Source organism: Mycena indigotica (genome assembly GCF_014461135.1).
Source record: "Mycena indigotica strain 171206Taipei chromosome Unknown Mind.scaff0013, whole genome shotgun sequence".
NCBI lineage: Eukaryota > Fungi > Basidiomycota > Agaricomycetes > Agaricales > Mycenaceae > Mycena > Mycena indigotica.
In genome coordinates, this window is record NW_023503012.1 from 1510307 (window position 1) to 1525448 (window position 15142).

General features: G+C 50.9%; 1 protein-coding gene across 1 annotated transcript; it reads right to left on the minus strand.

The window, feature by feature from the left end:
- Nucleotides 1–5904: 5904 nt before the first annotated feature.
- On the minus strand, nt 5905–7732 carry MIND_01278200 (Repressor ROX1; the record flags this gene model as incomplete). Its single annotated transcript, XM_037369253.1, has 3 exons — nt 5905–6486; nt 6538–7643; nt 7699–7732. 3 exons carry the CDS (start codon nt 7730–7732, stop codon nt 5905–5907), a joined length of 1722 nt encoding a protein of 573 aa, XP_037214459.1.
- Between the last annotated feature and the right edge of the window lie 7410 nt (nt 7733–15142).

The following is a 15142-nucleotide window of genomic DNA, read 5'->3' on the forward strand; positions in this document are numbered from 1 at the left end:
ATTGTTGATCCTCCTGAAGGAGTATTTTCTGAAGATGAGCTTGACCATCTTGTGGAACTACTCTCTCCTTATATGGGTTCTGCTGTCCTTGATGATGTTGTTGCTCTTTGGTTATATGCACTAGCATATGTACAAGTTCTTTACCCTCATACTTTTTGAATATATCAAAATACAACATATATCATATCTGTTATTCCAATCAAATTAGTTTTACTATGCAAATCTTCAAATAATCAGTCAAGAAATGTGTCCTTATTTCACTATGCTATAGCATAGCATTTTAATCAATTTAGCAGTCATATAGTAGTATTGTCCTCTTCAAACATACTATTACATCAATTTACAAGTATCAACTGCCAATGCTGAAAATAATTGCTTAGTTAATATAGGCTCTGTTTAGTTTCTAAAGGTAATTATCACTAAAACTAGCTAAAATAGGCGCTCTTCTATGTATAAATGTCATTGATCAGATGTTGAACAGACTGTTGTCAGATCATGATATATTATTGTCTGATGATAATCCCTGTCAAAACACTCCAACCTCAAACCACAGATCATCTATATCCCACTCAGAGACCACCAATCACCAACCCTAACCCACCTAGGTCAAACCTCAATCCATAGGCAACACAGCACTAATTTCATCCTTATATCTACAAACACTAAGCTATAAAACATTACAACACAAGTCTCATTTTTAGGAAAAAGACAGTCCAGTAATCTCAAAACTGGTACAAACCACCTACCAACAACCTCATGAATGGCAGAAAACCTCATTTCACTATTAAACAATGAAAAATGATGTTATATTTTTTTTCATTGGAAAATATGAGCTTGCATTCAGTGCTACTTGAGCTAAGGAATGAGGCATATTCATGAGGTTTTGAGGTTTGTGATGCTTGTATTTGAGGGGTGTGCTTTGTGTATTGAGGTTGCAGTGCAAGATTGAGGTTTGAGCTGTCAGCTCTGAGGTCTGAGGTTGCTCTGTGATGTTACCTCATGATCGAAATCTGACTCCAAAAATTTATCTCAAAGTGTCAATTTCTGACTATAGTCAGATTCAGCAGCCGCAAAAAAATGGTCTTCAGAAATTTTGAACTAGCCTCTGAATTTCAGAAATAATTTTTTGAGGATACCAAGGCTTTTCTTTGAAAAATTGTGGGTTTCCAGCTGTACAGCTATAACTGGTTGGTGAAAACCATTCATTCTCACTGTAAAATATTTGAACCTGTTCTCAAATTTGTCTCATCAAATTAATCTCCCTCAAATGAAACCAAGTGCTGATAATCTTGATTATATATAAAAATTTCAATTTGTCATTTTCTGGGCTAAAAAACTTGAAGATTCTTTGGAAAACAAAAAAATTATTTCCAAAAAACTATGAGTTTTACCACAAATGTTACTATGCTGATATTTTTTGAATCATCACAGTGGAATAGATTCACAAACTGACTTTAGTATCAGGGGATGAGGGTCCAGGTGCCTAGTTGATACCAAAGCCGGGGGAACAGCCCCACGGCCAACTACTTAAGTACAGGGCTATCTGCGCACGGACAAGTCACGTGATCAGTCACAGTTGTCACATCACATGCTCCCCTTACATTTAGTTTGTGCTAATACACCTCTGAGAATGGCGGTGATTGTCACCACCACCGCATCAGTGCATGCCGTGTCACATTTTCTCATGTCATTCAGACTGACTAGACTCTGAAATTTCAAGTCTGAATCCCGCAGAAAATATTGTTTCTGAGGATAAATTAAGCATCAATAATAGTTGCTTCAGACTTGCTACAAATGATAATAGACCTAAAGCTACATTTACTTTAAGATGATATCTTATCAATGATAAACACCATGATTTAATGCTTTAAAATGAAATAATATTCCTCTTGAATGAAATAACAAGATCGCCATGAGCCCCATTTCAGGGTAGTTTCAGATCTGAAAATGAGCACATTCAGGTCCAATTGCTACTTGTTTGCAATAATCAGTGTAAGTATCAGTATACTGTATTTCAAGTCACTCTTACTGATTCAGCTTCAATAGTCACTGGTCACCATGTATTGAAGGCTCAATATTCAACTGATGTTACTCTTATATTAAGCAGATGTTGTGTGAATGTATGCACATGTTTGGCACTGGCATTAGCAATTTATTTGCTCCACACTTCTATTTTTGGGATCACTGCTGTTAAAGCCCTGAATTGGTAAGAAAAGCTGTAAAATGTGACCAATCCTCCTTGGGATATAAAGCTGTACATGACATTATGATCCTGCCCCCAGTAGCATGGACACATCATACTGTACTATTTCGTTCAATTCGGCCGGATCACTGCTTTTTGATGAATCAAAAAGCCATGCAAAAAATCTGAAAATCAAGAAAAAAAAATCATTCTGTTTCCGAAAATTGGGTGTGACAGTGACATGCCAAATTGATTGAAATAGTACAGTATGGGTTATTTACTATGCTAATATCTAAGTGTGTACTGAGTATTTTAATTTTCTGGCAAATTGTTAAATAAGTACATAAAATTCCCTTCCTTGGGTTGCAATCTATGGAGACAATAGTAGACCACCTGTGTGCTATTCTGTATTTAGTGGGATTTTTTCACAGCTGGGGTGTAGCCCCAGCTGTGTCTAGTTTTCCTGATGTATTATTCGTCAGTTTGTGCTACGCTGCTTCAAGGGCCTGGCAAGGCCTGGGCCGGGCTTCCGAGGGCTTGGCCGGGCCGGGCTTCAGGGCTTGGGCCTGGCCCTAGTCAACACTATCTGCTTGTTGGCCCGCCTTAAATCATTTAAGAAATAGCTAATGAAGCGCTTAGCGGAGCGGTGACTGTCACTTGTCACCTGTGACTGTGGTGACTGTCACTTGTCACCTGTGACTGTGGTGACATGCACCTGTGACATGCACCTCCACGTCAGCATTCATGGCCGAATGCCTTAGTGGCCGCATACGCACCCACGCTGATTTGCTCGTAAGACTATCCCAAGGTCTGCGCTCATACCGCTCCAGCTTCTGTGACTCAGGCCGACAGTGCCAGGGAACTCATATTGAGCTCTCTGGCTCAGCCAAAAGCGGAATCTTCAAAGACTTCGCGCCCCGACATGCTCATAAGGGCGCATCCTCTTTTGGTACCGGCAGACAATACGCAATACACAGCATCGCCGCCTTATCACCGTTCTGCGACACGGTGCCTAGTTTTTAACTCCCGTCAAGGCTTCGGCGGGTGGGAATAACGATCGCTAGTGGGAACTGCTCGTGGAAATCTGTGTCCCGGAATGACTCGACCGGAGAATACTTTGCTCGTCCACACGCCATATGCGGTAACTCTCACATACCGTCATTCATCGCATCCCGGTTTTCTCCGTCGTTGGCGGGATAGGACATAAACTACGAGGGCCAGGCAAATGGTCCTGCGTGGCCTGAGGAACCTGGCACACTAGGACACTTGGAAGGTTGCAAATTATACGGTACAGTACACCGTAAGTCTCGAGAAGTCTGTTCGAATTCATTTCTGACTATATTGATTCCAGGTTCTGCGCCAAGAGTCCTGCCCCGTCAGCTTGTGGGCCAGTAGGTCCATCTCCAAATGAACATGGAAATGGTATGTTCACTGGCATATATGAAAATTATAATCGTAACCAGCGCTGACAGCAATATTTTAATGAAATCAGAAACATCACTCGGACCTGTTGTTAATTTTGCTCGCGTTCAGTACGTTCAGTCACGGAGCTCAGTCATGAAGCAATTCGGCCACTCGCAGCTTCGAGTTTCTTTATTTCCGCCGGACATGGGACAGCCTGAGTGCCTGACGGGGCCGCGACCAATCTTATCGCATCTCGGCCGACATTCATCCGACATACCCGACAGTGGACGAATACACATGCCCACAATACAGTTAATTTCCTCGCTTAGATTCCCAGTACGCGCGTATGATTTCATTTCCACCATCTGATTCTACACAATCGCATGCTTACTTGAGTCGTTACTTCTGGAACAGACTGCTCATTTCGCTTGCCTTACCTCCGTGTGGCCCGTGTTCCTCTTCCGCAGTTCTTTGTCGCCTCGCTCCGACTGGACAGTCAGCCGCCGGAGAAAAGCGGACGCGGCGAAGCGAGAAAAAAATGATACCTCTCCGACCAGTGACGTCTCGAGTCCCATACGCGACATCTGTGGGAGGATCGACGCGCTTGACTCGCTGGGGGAAGCCCGCACCTCCTTCGGTGCGTGTCTGTGTCCATGTCGCTCACGCACCGACACGATCGCAGAACAATTAGCTCTTGACGGATCCCGCTTTGACTTTGACTATACTTTCGCGCTGTACCTAGTGCACGACAGCTCGGCGAATAAATCATTCACTCCGAGCCTCCCTTCCATGATTGGGTTCATTTTATCCCGGCCACCGAAGTCCAGCCCAGCGCCACAAACACTCCATCTCGAAGCTCTTGCCGACCATGACCACACTGCGCACCAGCGGCCGGCCTCGGCGCACATCGGCGTTCTTAACTCTGGCCGCGGGCGTGGTCACGGTACGGCGTCGATGGTCCCTGCAGGTAATCCTTGAAATCGCCATGGCCGCAACTTATCTTTCCATCTTCGCAGAGGGTCCATCTAATCGTATGACCAGCGTAAAATGAAAACGTTCCCAGGGCACTGATCCCGAGCTGCATCACGCGCCTGCTCTCCCGCTCTCCCGACGGCCGCCGATCGCGGACGGTATTATTGTCGCTTTATTTTCCATGGCCATTATACATCATGTCCCTCTATATTCCTTCCATTGCATTTGCCTCCGTCCACAACGGCTAGCGGGGGGCGGGGAAGCGACCCTCAAGGACCCGCTGCCTCGCGGGCCGGGCCGCGTTTCGCTTCCCTGCCTCCCGCTCCCCCACCCTAACGCGAACGTGACCCCAAAAACATCGTACAGTAATGCATTGCGTATACCGACGTTTCTTTGCCCCCTCGTGCACCCCCGCTTCTTCCTTCCTTCGAAAAAACCATCGTCGCCTTCGTGGGCCACAGCTTATTGTTCTCCTCCTTATCATACATCATATCATAGGATCGCTGCTTCTCTGCAATGAACGGTCCTTCTCCCCATCATTCTGCTCTTTGCACTTATCCGCATAAGGAAGGCTGAATGCCTTTTTCTCTCAGGCCCCTCCCTCCCCGAAGTTTCCCGAAGGGCACGCGCGCGCACCAGCCAAGGCAAGTTAATCCGTAGATTCTCCCGTTCACAAGTCCTACACTACAGCTACTCCTACAACAGACAACAAATAAACAACACGGGTCATTAATTTACTTAACGGTTAACGATAAGTGGCGAGTGAATCGTATCCGAAAGAGAAACGTGAAAAGCGTCAACGGTGGGGTAGGTAGGTAGGTATCGAGGGTGGGGGTCGAAGCGGTAGCGGCTCGCGCATGTAGCAGGTAGCAAGAGAGTACAGCAGGAAATGCGGATGAGGGTGTTTATAGTACAATGCGGAGAAGAGTGAAGATGGAGGAGTGGGACGTAGTCCGTCTATATACAGGGAATAAGGCCATGTCGATTGAGGAGGGGTATTATGAGGGGATAAAGATATGAGTAGGGAAAGGAGTGGATGCCGATGCGTCGAGCAACGAAAGGGAATGTGGGTGTCCGCAGAAAGGGAACAGAGAACGCGCTAGGCGAGAAGAGACAGGACAGCGCGGCTAGCGCAAGAAGGTAAGCTGCATCGCTGGTCGCGGCGAGCAGTAAGGTCATAAAGCGACGACGAGGACCAACGAGGACAGTATGTGGATTCGTGGTTGGTGAAAAAAGTGTGGTCGGGGAGGGGAAATATCCTCGTGGTCATATTCGTCGTCGTCCAGGTCGTGTAATGGTCATCAGCCAAGGCGCAATCGCCGCAGCTGGGTCATCCTCGTTCTCGCTCATAAGTTCTCTGTTGTGCTCGTCCACCCACTTCCATTCCATCCCTCGAACGACGCATCATCGCCCAAAGGCAAGTGCATCCCAAAGTCCATCGACATACTCATGTCGAACCCCTTTACTCCTTCTCCCATCCCAAAAGACGCAACCGGTAACGGTTCGCCACCTTCCACAGCACCGTTGTCTGGGGCCGCAGTCGCCCATGCACCGCCAACGCTGGGTATGTTCGCAAGGTCGAAGTCAAAGTCGAAGTCCATCGCCTCGTTCCCTGCGTTGGCAGAAGCAGAGAAACCGCCATAGGCGGTCCACGGATCCGAAGTAGTCCAAGGCTGGGACAATGCTGACGACTCGCTGGAGTAGTTGATGTCGTTGGAGTAAGCGGCGTCAAGCAAAGCTCCTGGGGTCGGTGTGGCGGTCTGAGCTGATGAGACGTAATGCGACACCACTGAGGCAGCAGGCGTATATGGCGAGCTCGGTGTCGAGCTTGCAGGTGACTCCCCGGAAGACGATGAAGATAGCGACAAAGGCGGCATCGACAAAGATGCGGAAGAGGGCGGGAACATGGCTTTTAAGAAATCCGAGGCCTGATTTGCCTTGAGTGAGATATGAGCACGACTACAATCCATAGAACGCACCTGATAACTCGCCTCAAACTCCAAAGCGCTTCCAAAGGAAGGAAGGTAGTCGAAACCGCTGTCGGACCTTGACTGCGAAGACTGGGCAATCATCGGTAGCAACGACATGTTTTGGTCGTCTGGCGAAACTGGCGGGACGAAAAGAGAAGGCTGGTTCGACGAGTACACGTTGGGTATTTGCACACTCTGGTACGGCATAGGCGACCTCCTGGCGCCAGGGTCGTGGCTTTGGGACCGCGGTCTTGGAGCTGGGAGGACAAACTCGACGGGCTGAGGCATGTCCGTTGTCGTTGTTGTCGTTGTCGTCGTGGTAGCCGACATCTTGCGTCGCTTGACAGCAGGACTGGTGGGCATGGTATTGACGAAAGTGCCCTCTGGAGGTACAGTTGGCGCTGAGCCCTTTCTCTGTGGGCGGTAGACGTAGCCGGGGTACTTCTCCGCGTGCTCCCGCTTCTTCTCCTTCGCAAGCGCCTCCCACTTGGCCCGTTCCTCAGCTGGCAAAGCTCGCCACTGAGCAGATATGGTCTTGCTCAGGTCGGCCTGTCGTGCCTTCTTCCCCGCTGCAGAAGATGAAGGGGCATCGACTAGCGAGGCTGGAGCAGAGACTGCATCTCGCTCTGCACACGCTTGACGACGGAAGAGAATGAAGGCGTTCTCTGGTCGCTTGACATAGTCGTCGTCGCCCTTCTTAGGCCTGCGCTCGCCGGGGGAGGCTGCTGACGCTGAGCCCTTGCGCTTGGATGCGGAGGTCGAGGGGGGAGGGATGGTCAAAGGGAGTGGGGAAAGGGTGCGGGTGAAAGAGCTGAGAGGAAGTGGGGCCGGCGGTGGGAGCGCGGAGAAGGTGGAAGTAAACGTGGCCATTGGCGCAGGTGGCGGCGCTGGTGGCTCGTCATCACTCCCACTTCCATCCAGATTGCTCAAGTCGAGACTGCGGAGGTCAGGCTCGAATGGCGAGTTGCTGGGGCTACTGAAGGGGCTGTCGGACAGATTGTGGGTCACGGGGAAGGAGAAGGCGGGTGTGCGTGGTGTAGGGGAGATGATGCTAATGGAGAGTGGTGGTGGCTTGCTCGTCGACGAGGATGGGTCGAGGACAAGCTCAAGGGCATCTGGAGCGTCATCGCCGTCAGGAGGAGAAAATAGGCAGAGTGACGTGTCACATACTGGATCGGGTGTCGCGGGTGCGAAGGGCAGGCATGATGATGGAAGAGGTAATAACTTGGGGCGAGTGGAACGAAGGCGAGTTGGGCGTCTGGCGTCGGCGTCGGGCGTCGTGAACGAAGGCAGGGAGAGAGAGTTATCGCAGGGTCGTGAAAGACAGAGGGCGCAGCGAGCGTAGAACAAAAGGGGAGACAAGAGAGAGAGTTTTCGCGCGCCTTGTCTGACCCTCTACTTTTCTGCGATTCGCGCTAGCTTCCCGTTGCGATGGGCCGATGGAGCGCTGCGACGTTCGAGACAATAACGACAATTAGCCAGAGGGCACCGGGGTAAGCACGTCGCTAGGTTTTATACACGCTCATTGTTCTGTCTCGAAAAGCTTTCCAGATCCTCATCGCGAATCTTAGATCTAGCAGTTGCTTTATTGTCTTTTGCCGTTTTGCCCCCGTGGGACTTCGGACCGATCGTGCGTCGGGTATTCGGTCATATGAGTCTGTAGCCACAGCATCGCCAAATATTCATTTCTTACCGATATTCTCTCCTCTCCTCTACAGTACCTCCCCTCCGCCACTATATCTTTCACTCCATGGCCGTCTTTTTCCTCCCTCTCGATTCCTGTGACAGCGTGGAATCGTCCGGACCAATCGATCATGCCATCATTTTTCATCGCCTTCAGCCTTCCCGATTAAGCACCGCCGACCCAGGACAGTGGGCAGGCCTTTCTGGCAGCTGGCTTACCATCTACGCGAGCTTGCGAATCTGCCTTGCCCTCTGCCTTTCGGACCTTGTGTATGTAGCCCCCAGGTAAATGAATCTCGGAGGACCGCGGGGGGAAATCCTCCAGCAACATGCGATGGTCCAAGCGCGGGTTATGGGTAAGGCCCGAGCAGCGCCTTCACCAGCGTCATGTCCCGGCCGATGGCTCCGTCGCTGGCTGCCGGATTCCCATGCAGACCTCGGCCCCCTCCATACCATCCCATGGACGCATATCGCATCCTATTTCACATTCCAACGGACGAGGACATCGACTCAACCAGCGGAATCAAATACATCTCACGATCCCGGACCGTCGCCTGGACGATGTGGAGAAATATCCAATTCCTCTTGAATTCCTCCTCCATCTAGGTGCGATTAGATTATAGATAAGCCTCAGACGCCCAACTGTCATCGCGATCGACACAGCGCTCGATCGTGTTTCTATTCCCGCAGGCGCCTCGAGGAGTGTAGACGCTGGGACCCACCGTGGCGCTGCTATCCTGCGCAGCTCGGAGAACTCGGAGTGGTCAACATAAAAAATGGAAATAAAAACGCGGAATGGCATTTATAATTACTAGTAACGTGCTTAGTATATTGAAATATCTTGTAGTAGTTGGCCATGAAACTCCAGGATCGATGGATCTGGTTCAGACTCGCCATGGGCGGAGTGTGGCGAGTGGAAGGGTGACCATGTTTTAAGAGTTAAAATCAAATGCAGCGACGTCTTCAAACATGGTCTTCATCCACATTCATGGACGCCACTGTAAGGACCCATAGGAGATGCGATACCAAGCTACCAGCAGCGCAATGATATTGTGTACGAGCTGTGCCTCGTATTGCTGGCAGGCGGCACCGTAGTCGTTCAATGGAACCAACGAAACGACTGCCATAACAGGAAACTGCCGGCCGGCCCGAATGCCGAGTGCTAAACCGAGTTAGTGGGCCAGAATGGAGACGGTCACTTCTTAGAGTTGGAGGCCAGAGTTTAGCGCGACATCTCGAGAATGTAAGAACTGAAGTCCTTTGAGGGTTCAATGATTCCGGCGACTTATACTGCCCAGTGGAAGTCGCGCCACCGATGTTCGAGGGAGGCTTCGAGGAGCGGGCAGGCACGCAGTCGGCCGTTGCAGTGTCCAAAGCTATGGCCATGGGCGGTGTCGGCCCCCAAGAAGAATACTTGATAGGATCACTTATCTGATCAGGGGTCCAAACGCTCGCACCTGATCTTCCATCTTGGGGTTAGGGTGCCTTCGAGCACCAAAGGTGCGGATACAACAACTCATTATGCGGCGACGGTCATCGATGAGAGAATCAGAAGCCTGACTAGCAGTTGCACCTCGCAAATCCCCGCTGGTCGACCAAAAGGCGCCGAACGGGCGGCGACGGCTGCGTTAAGGTTCAGAGTCGCACCGGAAACTGGGGTCCATCCTGCCCCTTCTTGTCCACATGTCGATGGGAGTGACCTGTCAGCTTCGCTTGATCTCCGGAATCCGACGGGCAATAGCATCTGATGCGGCGCCGCCACTGAGAGTGAGGGTGATGGGACCCACAAAGCAAGCTCGGGTATCTCGAAGCCAAAGCGTTTCTGATGGGGATCGCCTCGGAAGACAGACAAGAGTAATAGCATGCACAGAAGTTATCGGCCAGCCAGAGCCCGCCGCTTGGCCAACGTTTTCCTGTTTTCGTAGCAAAGAGTCGTGGTCTGAGGTAGTCCATAGGTGGAAGTTAGACAAGGCTCAGGCCTAGGTCGCCGATCGAAATACCGCACCTTCATCAAGCCTGCCATGATCAATTCCTTTTTCGGCACTTGCGAGCCTCGTGTCCATATGGTGCACCCGAAAGTATGAGAGCTAAATCTACGTTGCCGTTGTGTTCCATTCAGTAATCAGTCATCTGAGAAACGCACACTCAATTTTTCCGTGATTCGAAAGAGTGACGGACAGCGGGAATCTACGAAGCATTAGCGCTGGGGTGTGGAGCAATTAATGAAAGAGGAGGAGATTGGGCTTTTTCCACAGATTTGACTGACTCACTGTGGGTAGCGCTCGTCGGATATGCGCCATCGCCAGTGTCGCCCCTTCATATTATCACGTTGTCCACATCCACATCATTTTCTGGTTGAGCCGAGAAAATCCGAGTCCGAGGGGATGAGTTCCTCTTGTTAATTTCCATATTGGGCTTGCGGTTGCGAGCCTCATGGTGATTTGGTCGGGGCTTGCTTTGTTCGAGTCCGCAATACCGTGATGCATGAGAGCAAGACCTATGCATATGGATAATCATTAGCCAGCCTGAGACTGTCTGACGGATCGGACGTACCTGGGGAGGCTTTCCCTGTGGCTGAAGAGGAGGCGACGGCCGACGCCGACTAAGCAACTGATCGACCCATCGCTAAGCGCTTGCTTGGGCCACCGGCACAGTTGTTGAATCTGGACCGGCGGAGCTTCTTGAGCGTCAGCCGACAGAAAATAGAGTTCAAGATTAAGGGGGACCATATTAATTTGCACGTCCTCCGGCGACACTTTTCGATGTCCGAGGGAGGGACGTCAGTCTGGCCATTCGACAGAGAACAGATTCAGTGCCAGTGTTAAGTCTGCGATTACTGATACTGTATTAGTGAAGAAGACATCAAAGTAATCTTTGTGAGCGTACCTCTCCGTGGCTGCGCTGAAGATTCGTCATGGGAAGGAACTTGAAACGTCTCGTGTTGACCGACGGTATCATGAATCCAAAAGATAGGATGTATTCCGCATTCGAACCCAGTCAAGATTGCGCCTCTTATATGATCAACGCTCGGGGTGGATATCAAAGGGAAAAAAAGTCTCTGGAAGGCTGATTTCATGGTTGTTGTTGTCAAGGCGCCGAGGCTGTGCGTCACATCAGTCACGCGCGCTTATGACCTCATTTTCTTTCCACCACTGCAAAAAGGTCACAACCACGGAGCTGCCGAACCAGAACCCTTTCCGGAGAACTCAGAAGACATTTGGCCCGTCGATTTCCCTCCGGATGCTGGACGGCACAGACTACAATCCTGATGACTTGTGTACTTGCGCTCGCGCCGCCGTTCGGACTCGTTCCTCATCATGGACTAGTGAATCTGTGCTCTGGGACTGGATGGGCCGTGGTAATCCGTACGAGGCCGTCTGCTGACGGCGTAGGCGCTTCCTGCTCATCTATCCGCTCAGTTGGGTGAGTACTTATGCTCGTCGCTCAACAGGCCTCTGCGACTGCCCATTGACTACTGCATCGCAGTTCCAACTTGAATACGATCCACCCCCACCCAAGCGCACCCACAGCCTTGCTTTCCGGTTCAAACGAAATTTCCTCTTGACCTCGATATCATTTCCGAGTTAGCGTTGCAACAATTTGAATCTGTGTCAGTATAACCCGAATTATGGGTAGCCTTCTTTTTTATTGTGTATGCTGCGCTCATGTCCCATTTCTAAATGTAACCGTAACATCAAGACTTGATACTCGCCGCACTGAAGTTTACTTCACATTTCATGGAGTCATCTTCTCAGCAATGGACTAGTATTTGACAGACACGACAACCAGGGAAGCCGCGGCAAGCACAAGATACACATTACAGGCTACTTCCAGTCGATATCGCTCACCCTTGCTCACAATCACGCTTTGGCATTCTCCCGCGCTCCCGCCCCATTGTCCTGTCATCAACGGGCTCGCACGGCGCTCGTCCTTTCGCAAACTGGCCCGTCTAGAGCTACTTCTTCGTGCCTAGTTTCCACGCAACGCGCTCAAATCACGCATTGTTCTCCAAAATGGGCGAGTGATCATCATCATCAAGTGTCCACGGCTGTAATAATGCAACTTACACCCAGACCTCCCATGGATTATTTGCGTCCTCGCTGGCGGCCGCGCCGTTCCATCTATTACGAGGTGTGAATATGGGATCATGGTCGACTACATCAGCGTCTGTTGCGCGCAAACTAACTGGCATTGTTCGACGTATCGGGTGGGTAGGCATACAACTTCTATCTGTCGGATTCTCGGTCATCGTTCTGCTAGCATCATCTGGCGACCTTCTTGCTCGTCGAATCGTGCGTCCGGTCAATATCTCGGTCGAGGGCACATTGTTCGAAGTTTACACTAGTCGTTAACAGATCCACGACGTTAACTGGGTCCATGCTCATCGGAACCTCCGGTGAAACTCTAATTCCAAGTCCTGCAGCGACGGACGGCATGCATTAGCGGTGAGCCGGATATTCCCTGTGTGAGTCACATCTGAGTCAGCCCGCACCCACACTCATCAAGCCGTTCCCACCCACAGAAGATCGCTGGCAACCTTCTCCCACCGAGCGAAGAGCTAAACGAAGGCGCCACAAGGCACTCTGGCCTTAACGCGGGGATACCTACTTCTGTACGTCCGGATGCTTGTAACTTCCAAAAGCGGCAGTCTCTTTATGAGCTGCAAATGACGGCAACATTCTAGGCCAGGTAACTTCAAGTTGGATATTGCCTGAGTTTTACGACGGACTAAGCGGTTCCCTCAGGCCTGGTCGATTCTCAACCGAAGAACTGCCGTTCCTGGTCGCTGGAAGTGCAAATTTGGACAGTGGGTCATTCCGAAGAAGGATGAGCGGCGGGATTCATCCCAGCTGGCCATACCCACAATCCTCGTCTTAGCGGCGCCATGCGGAAGAAAGGACGATATGTAAGTCTCCCCATCTCGGCGCCTAACAGATGATTGACGCGCTTCGTCACAGAAGTGACAGGATTGCGGAACCTGAACGATTTGCGGACCAGGCTATCGCTTCCATCCGAGAGTCGACTTGCTCACATCTCAAGCGAGGTCTTCCTATCTACCCGAATCGTCATGCATCCGGCCATTCGGCGAACATGAGCCCTGGGCAGCGTGCAACTTGGCAAATGAGACATTGGGCTGATTGATGACGAGATAAAACACAGGGATTTCATATCTCGGGCCACTAGTGCGTAGAGGATGAAGTCCCAGTTATGAAAAAGCAGTACTTGCGCTGAGGCGCGCACTTGGAGCTACGCCCTCGCAGCTAGGATTTTGACTTTTAATATTGCAGTTTGTCGACCATCTCTCTTGCTATTTCGGCAAGCAATCCACCATCGCCGGCGCAGTTGTCTCAACACCAGCTGTGATTTTGACACACTAATCTACGTTTTCAGCACCCGGGAACTCCACGAAAGCTACATTGACGTTCCCCGCATGTTCCCCGGACCGGCTTCACAGCTTTTCAAGCTTCAAGTTCTCCGGATCTCAGAGAACCGCCGGTGAAAAGGGAAATGCCCAACAAAATTGGCATTGCCATCTCATTGCTTTGCGCGCGAGCTGCCACAGTAATTTATGAGTTGCGCAACTTGCGCCGGATCTTGGCGTTGCATATAAGTAAGCATACCGGGACTCGGATGCCGGCCCGAGTCGGAGGAGTGGGAACACCGGCATCTAAGCGAGATAACAGCGCGGATCACTTCCTGCTGGTCGTCAAGCCAGGCATAGGGACATCCATGCAAGAGCACATGCGCAGTCGATTTCGGCCTGCTGTGGCGGTTTGCCCCGGCGCATGACTCGCGGCACGCCTCGTTGTTGTGGATGCGGCTGCCGAGCGTCGATGCATATGGCCCAGGCTATGAACACTCCACCAGTTAATGCTCGGCATGGGCAGAGGGTTGGCGCCCATTTGATTATGATTCCTCCATGCCCTTATCCGATGCAATGCCAACGTATCCTCGACGCTGCTTGTCTGATATATCGGCCTCGAGGCTGATTCCCTTCCGCCCTCGCCCTGGGTCCGCATCCGCGGGAGCAAAGAACCCGAGCACATTCATCTACCTCCGCAAGCCGCTGAATGTCGCTACGACATCCATCTCCAATTCATCTCGCGCATGACCCCGCGCTGTGACAGCCGGCGGCCGCATGCAGTATGCTTGCACCAAGCCAGCGGGTCGCCGCCCCCGATAAGGCAAGAAGGTTACGGGCGTCCGGATGGCGTGTTCCGTGATCCCGATGGCGCCGCCTCGTGGCGTGATTGCCGGGAGGCGTCGGCTTTATTCGGCGCTGTGCGCGTGGTGCCCCCGCCACCTCCGCGCCGCGTGTTGGAAGGCGGTGCTGGCGCGAGGCACGCCTGTGTCGCTGCTGTTACTTTGCAGGTGGCTTCCTTAGCGCCGACGCCACTCCCACCGACCCTGCTGGCCGCACTCGAGGCAGCGGACCTTGTTGAGTTCATAAAAATCCTAGTCTTACTACCGCCGATGACGAAAATTCGAAACACGAGCACAGTGGCGACTTGAAAAGCTTGGATGGACGGTGCAAGTGCCGAAATCCATGAAAATAGTTGTGATTCTATTTGATAATATCGTGTTTGCCGTACCACACGGTCCTAAAACAGTAATTTCAACAGGCGGGCAAGGACTCGGAGTCGAGAATTCACGAAGGTCCATGCTTCTAAACAAGAGGATGTTGTGTCAACACGTGTTTGGGCATCCAACTGCTTATGTGCTAATGCTGCAATGTAGTTAACCTGGTGTTAGCTATATTTACCATACTTATAATACATTCCTTTTCTTCTCCTTCTTGTTCATCCCATTATCCCAACGACGCCTGACGACGCGCTCGATATCATTCGTTACTGTCACTACTTACGTCAGCTTCCATCTTTTCCCGGAGCTGACGCGTACGTTCCCCTCGTTGCCTCATTTCCACTTTAAT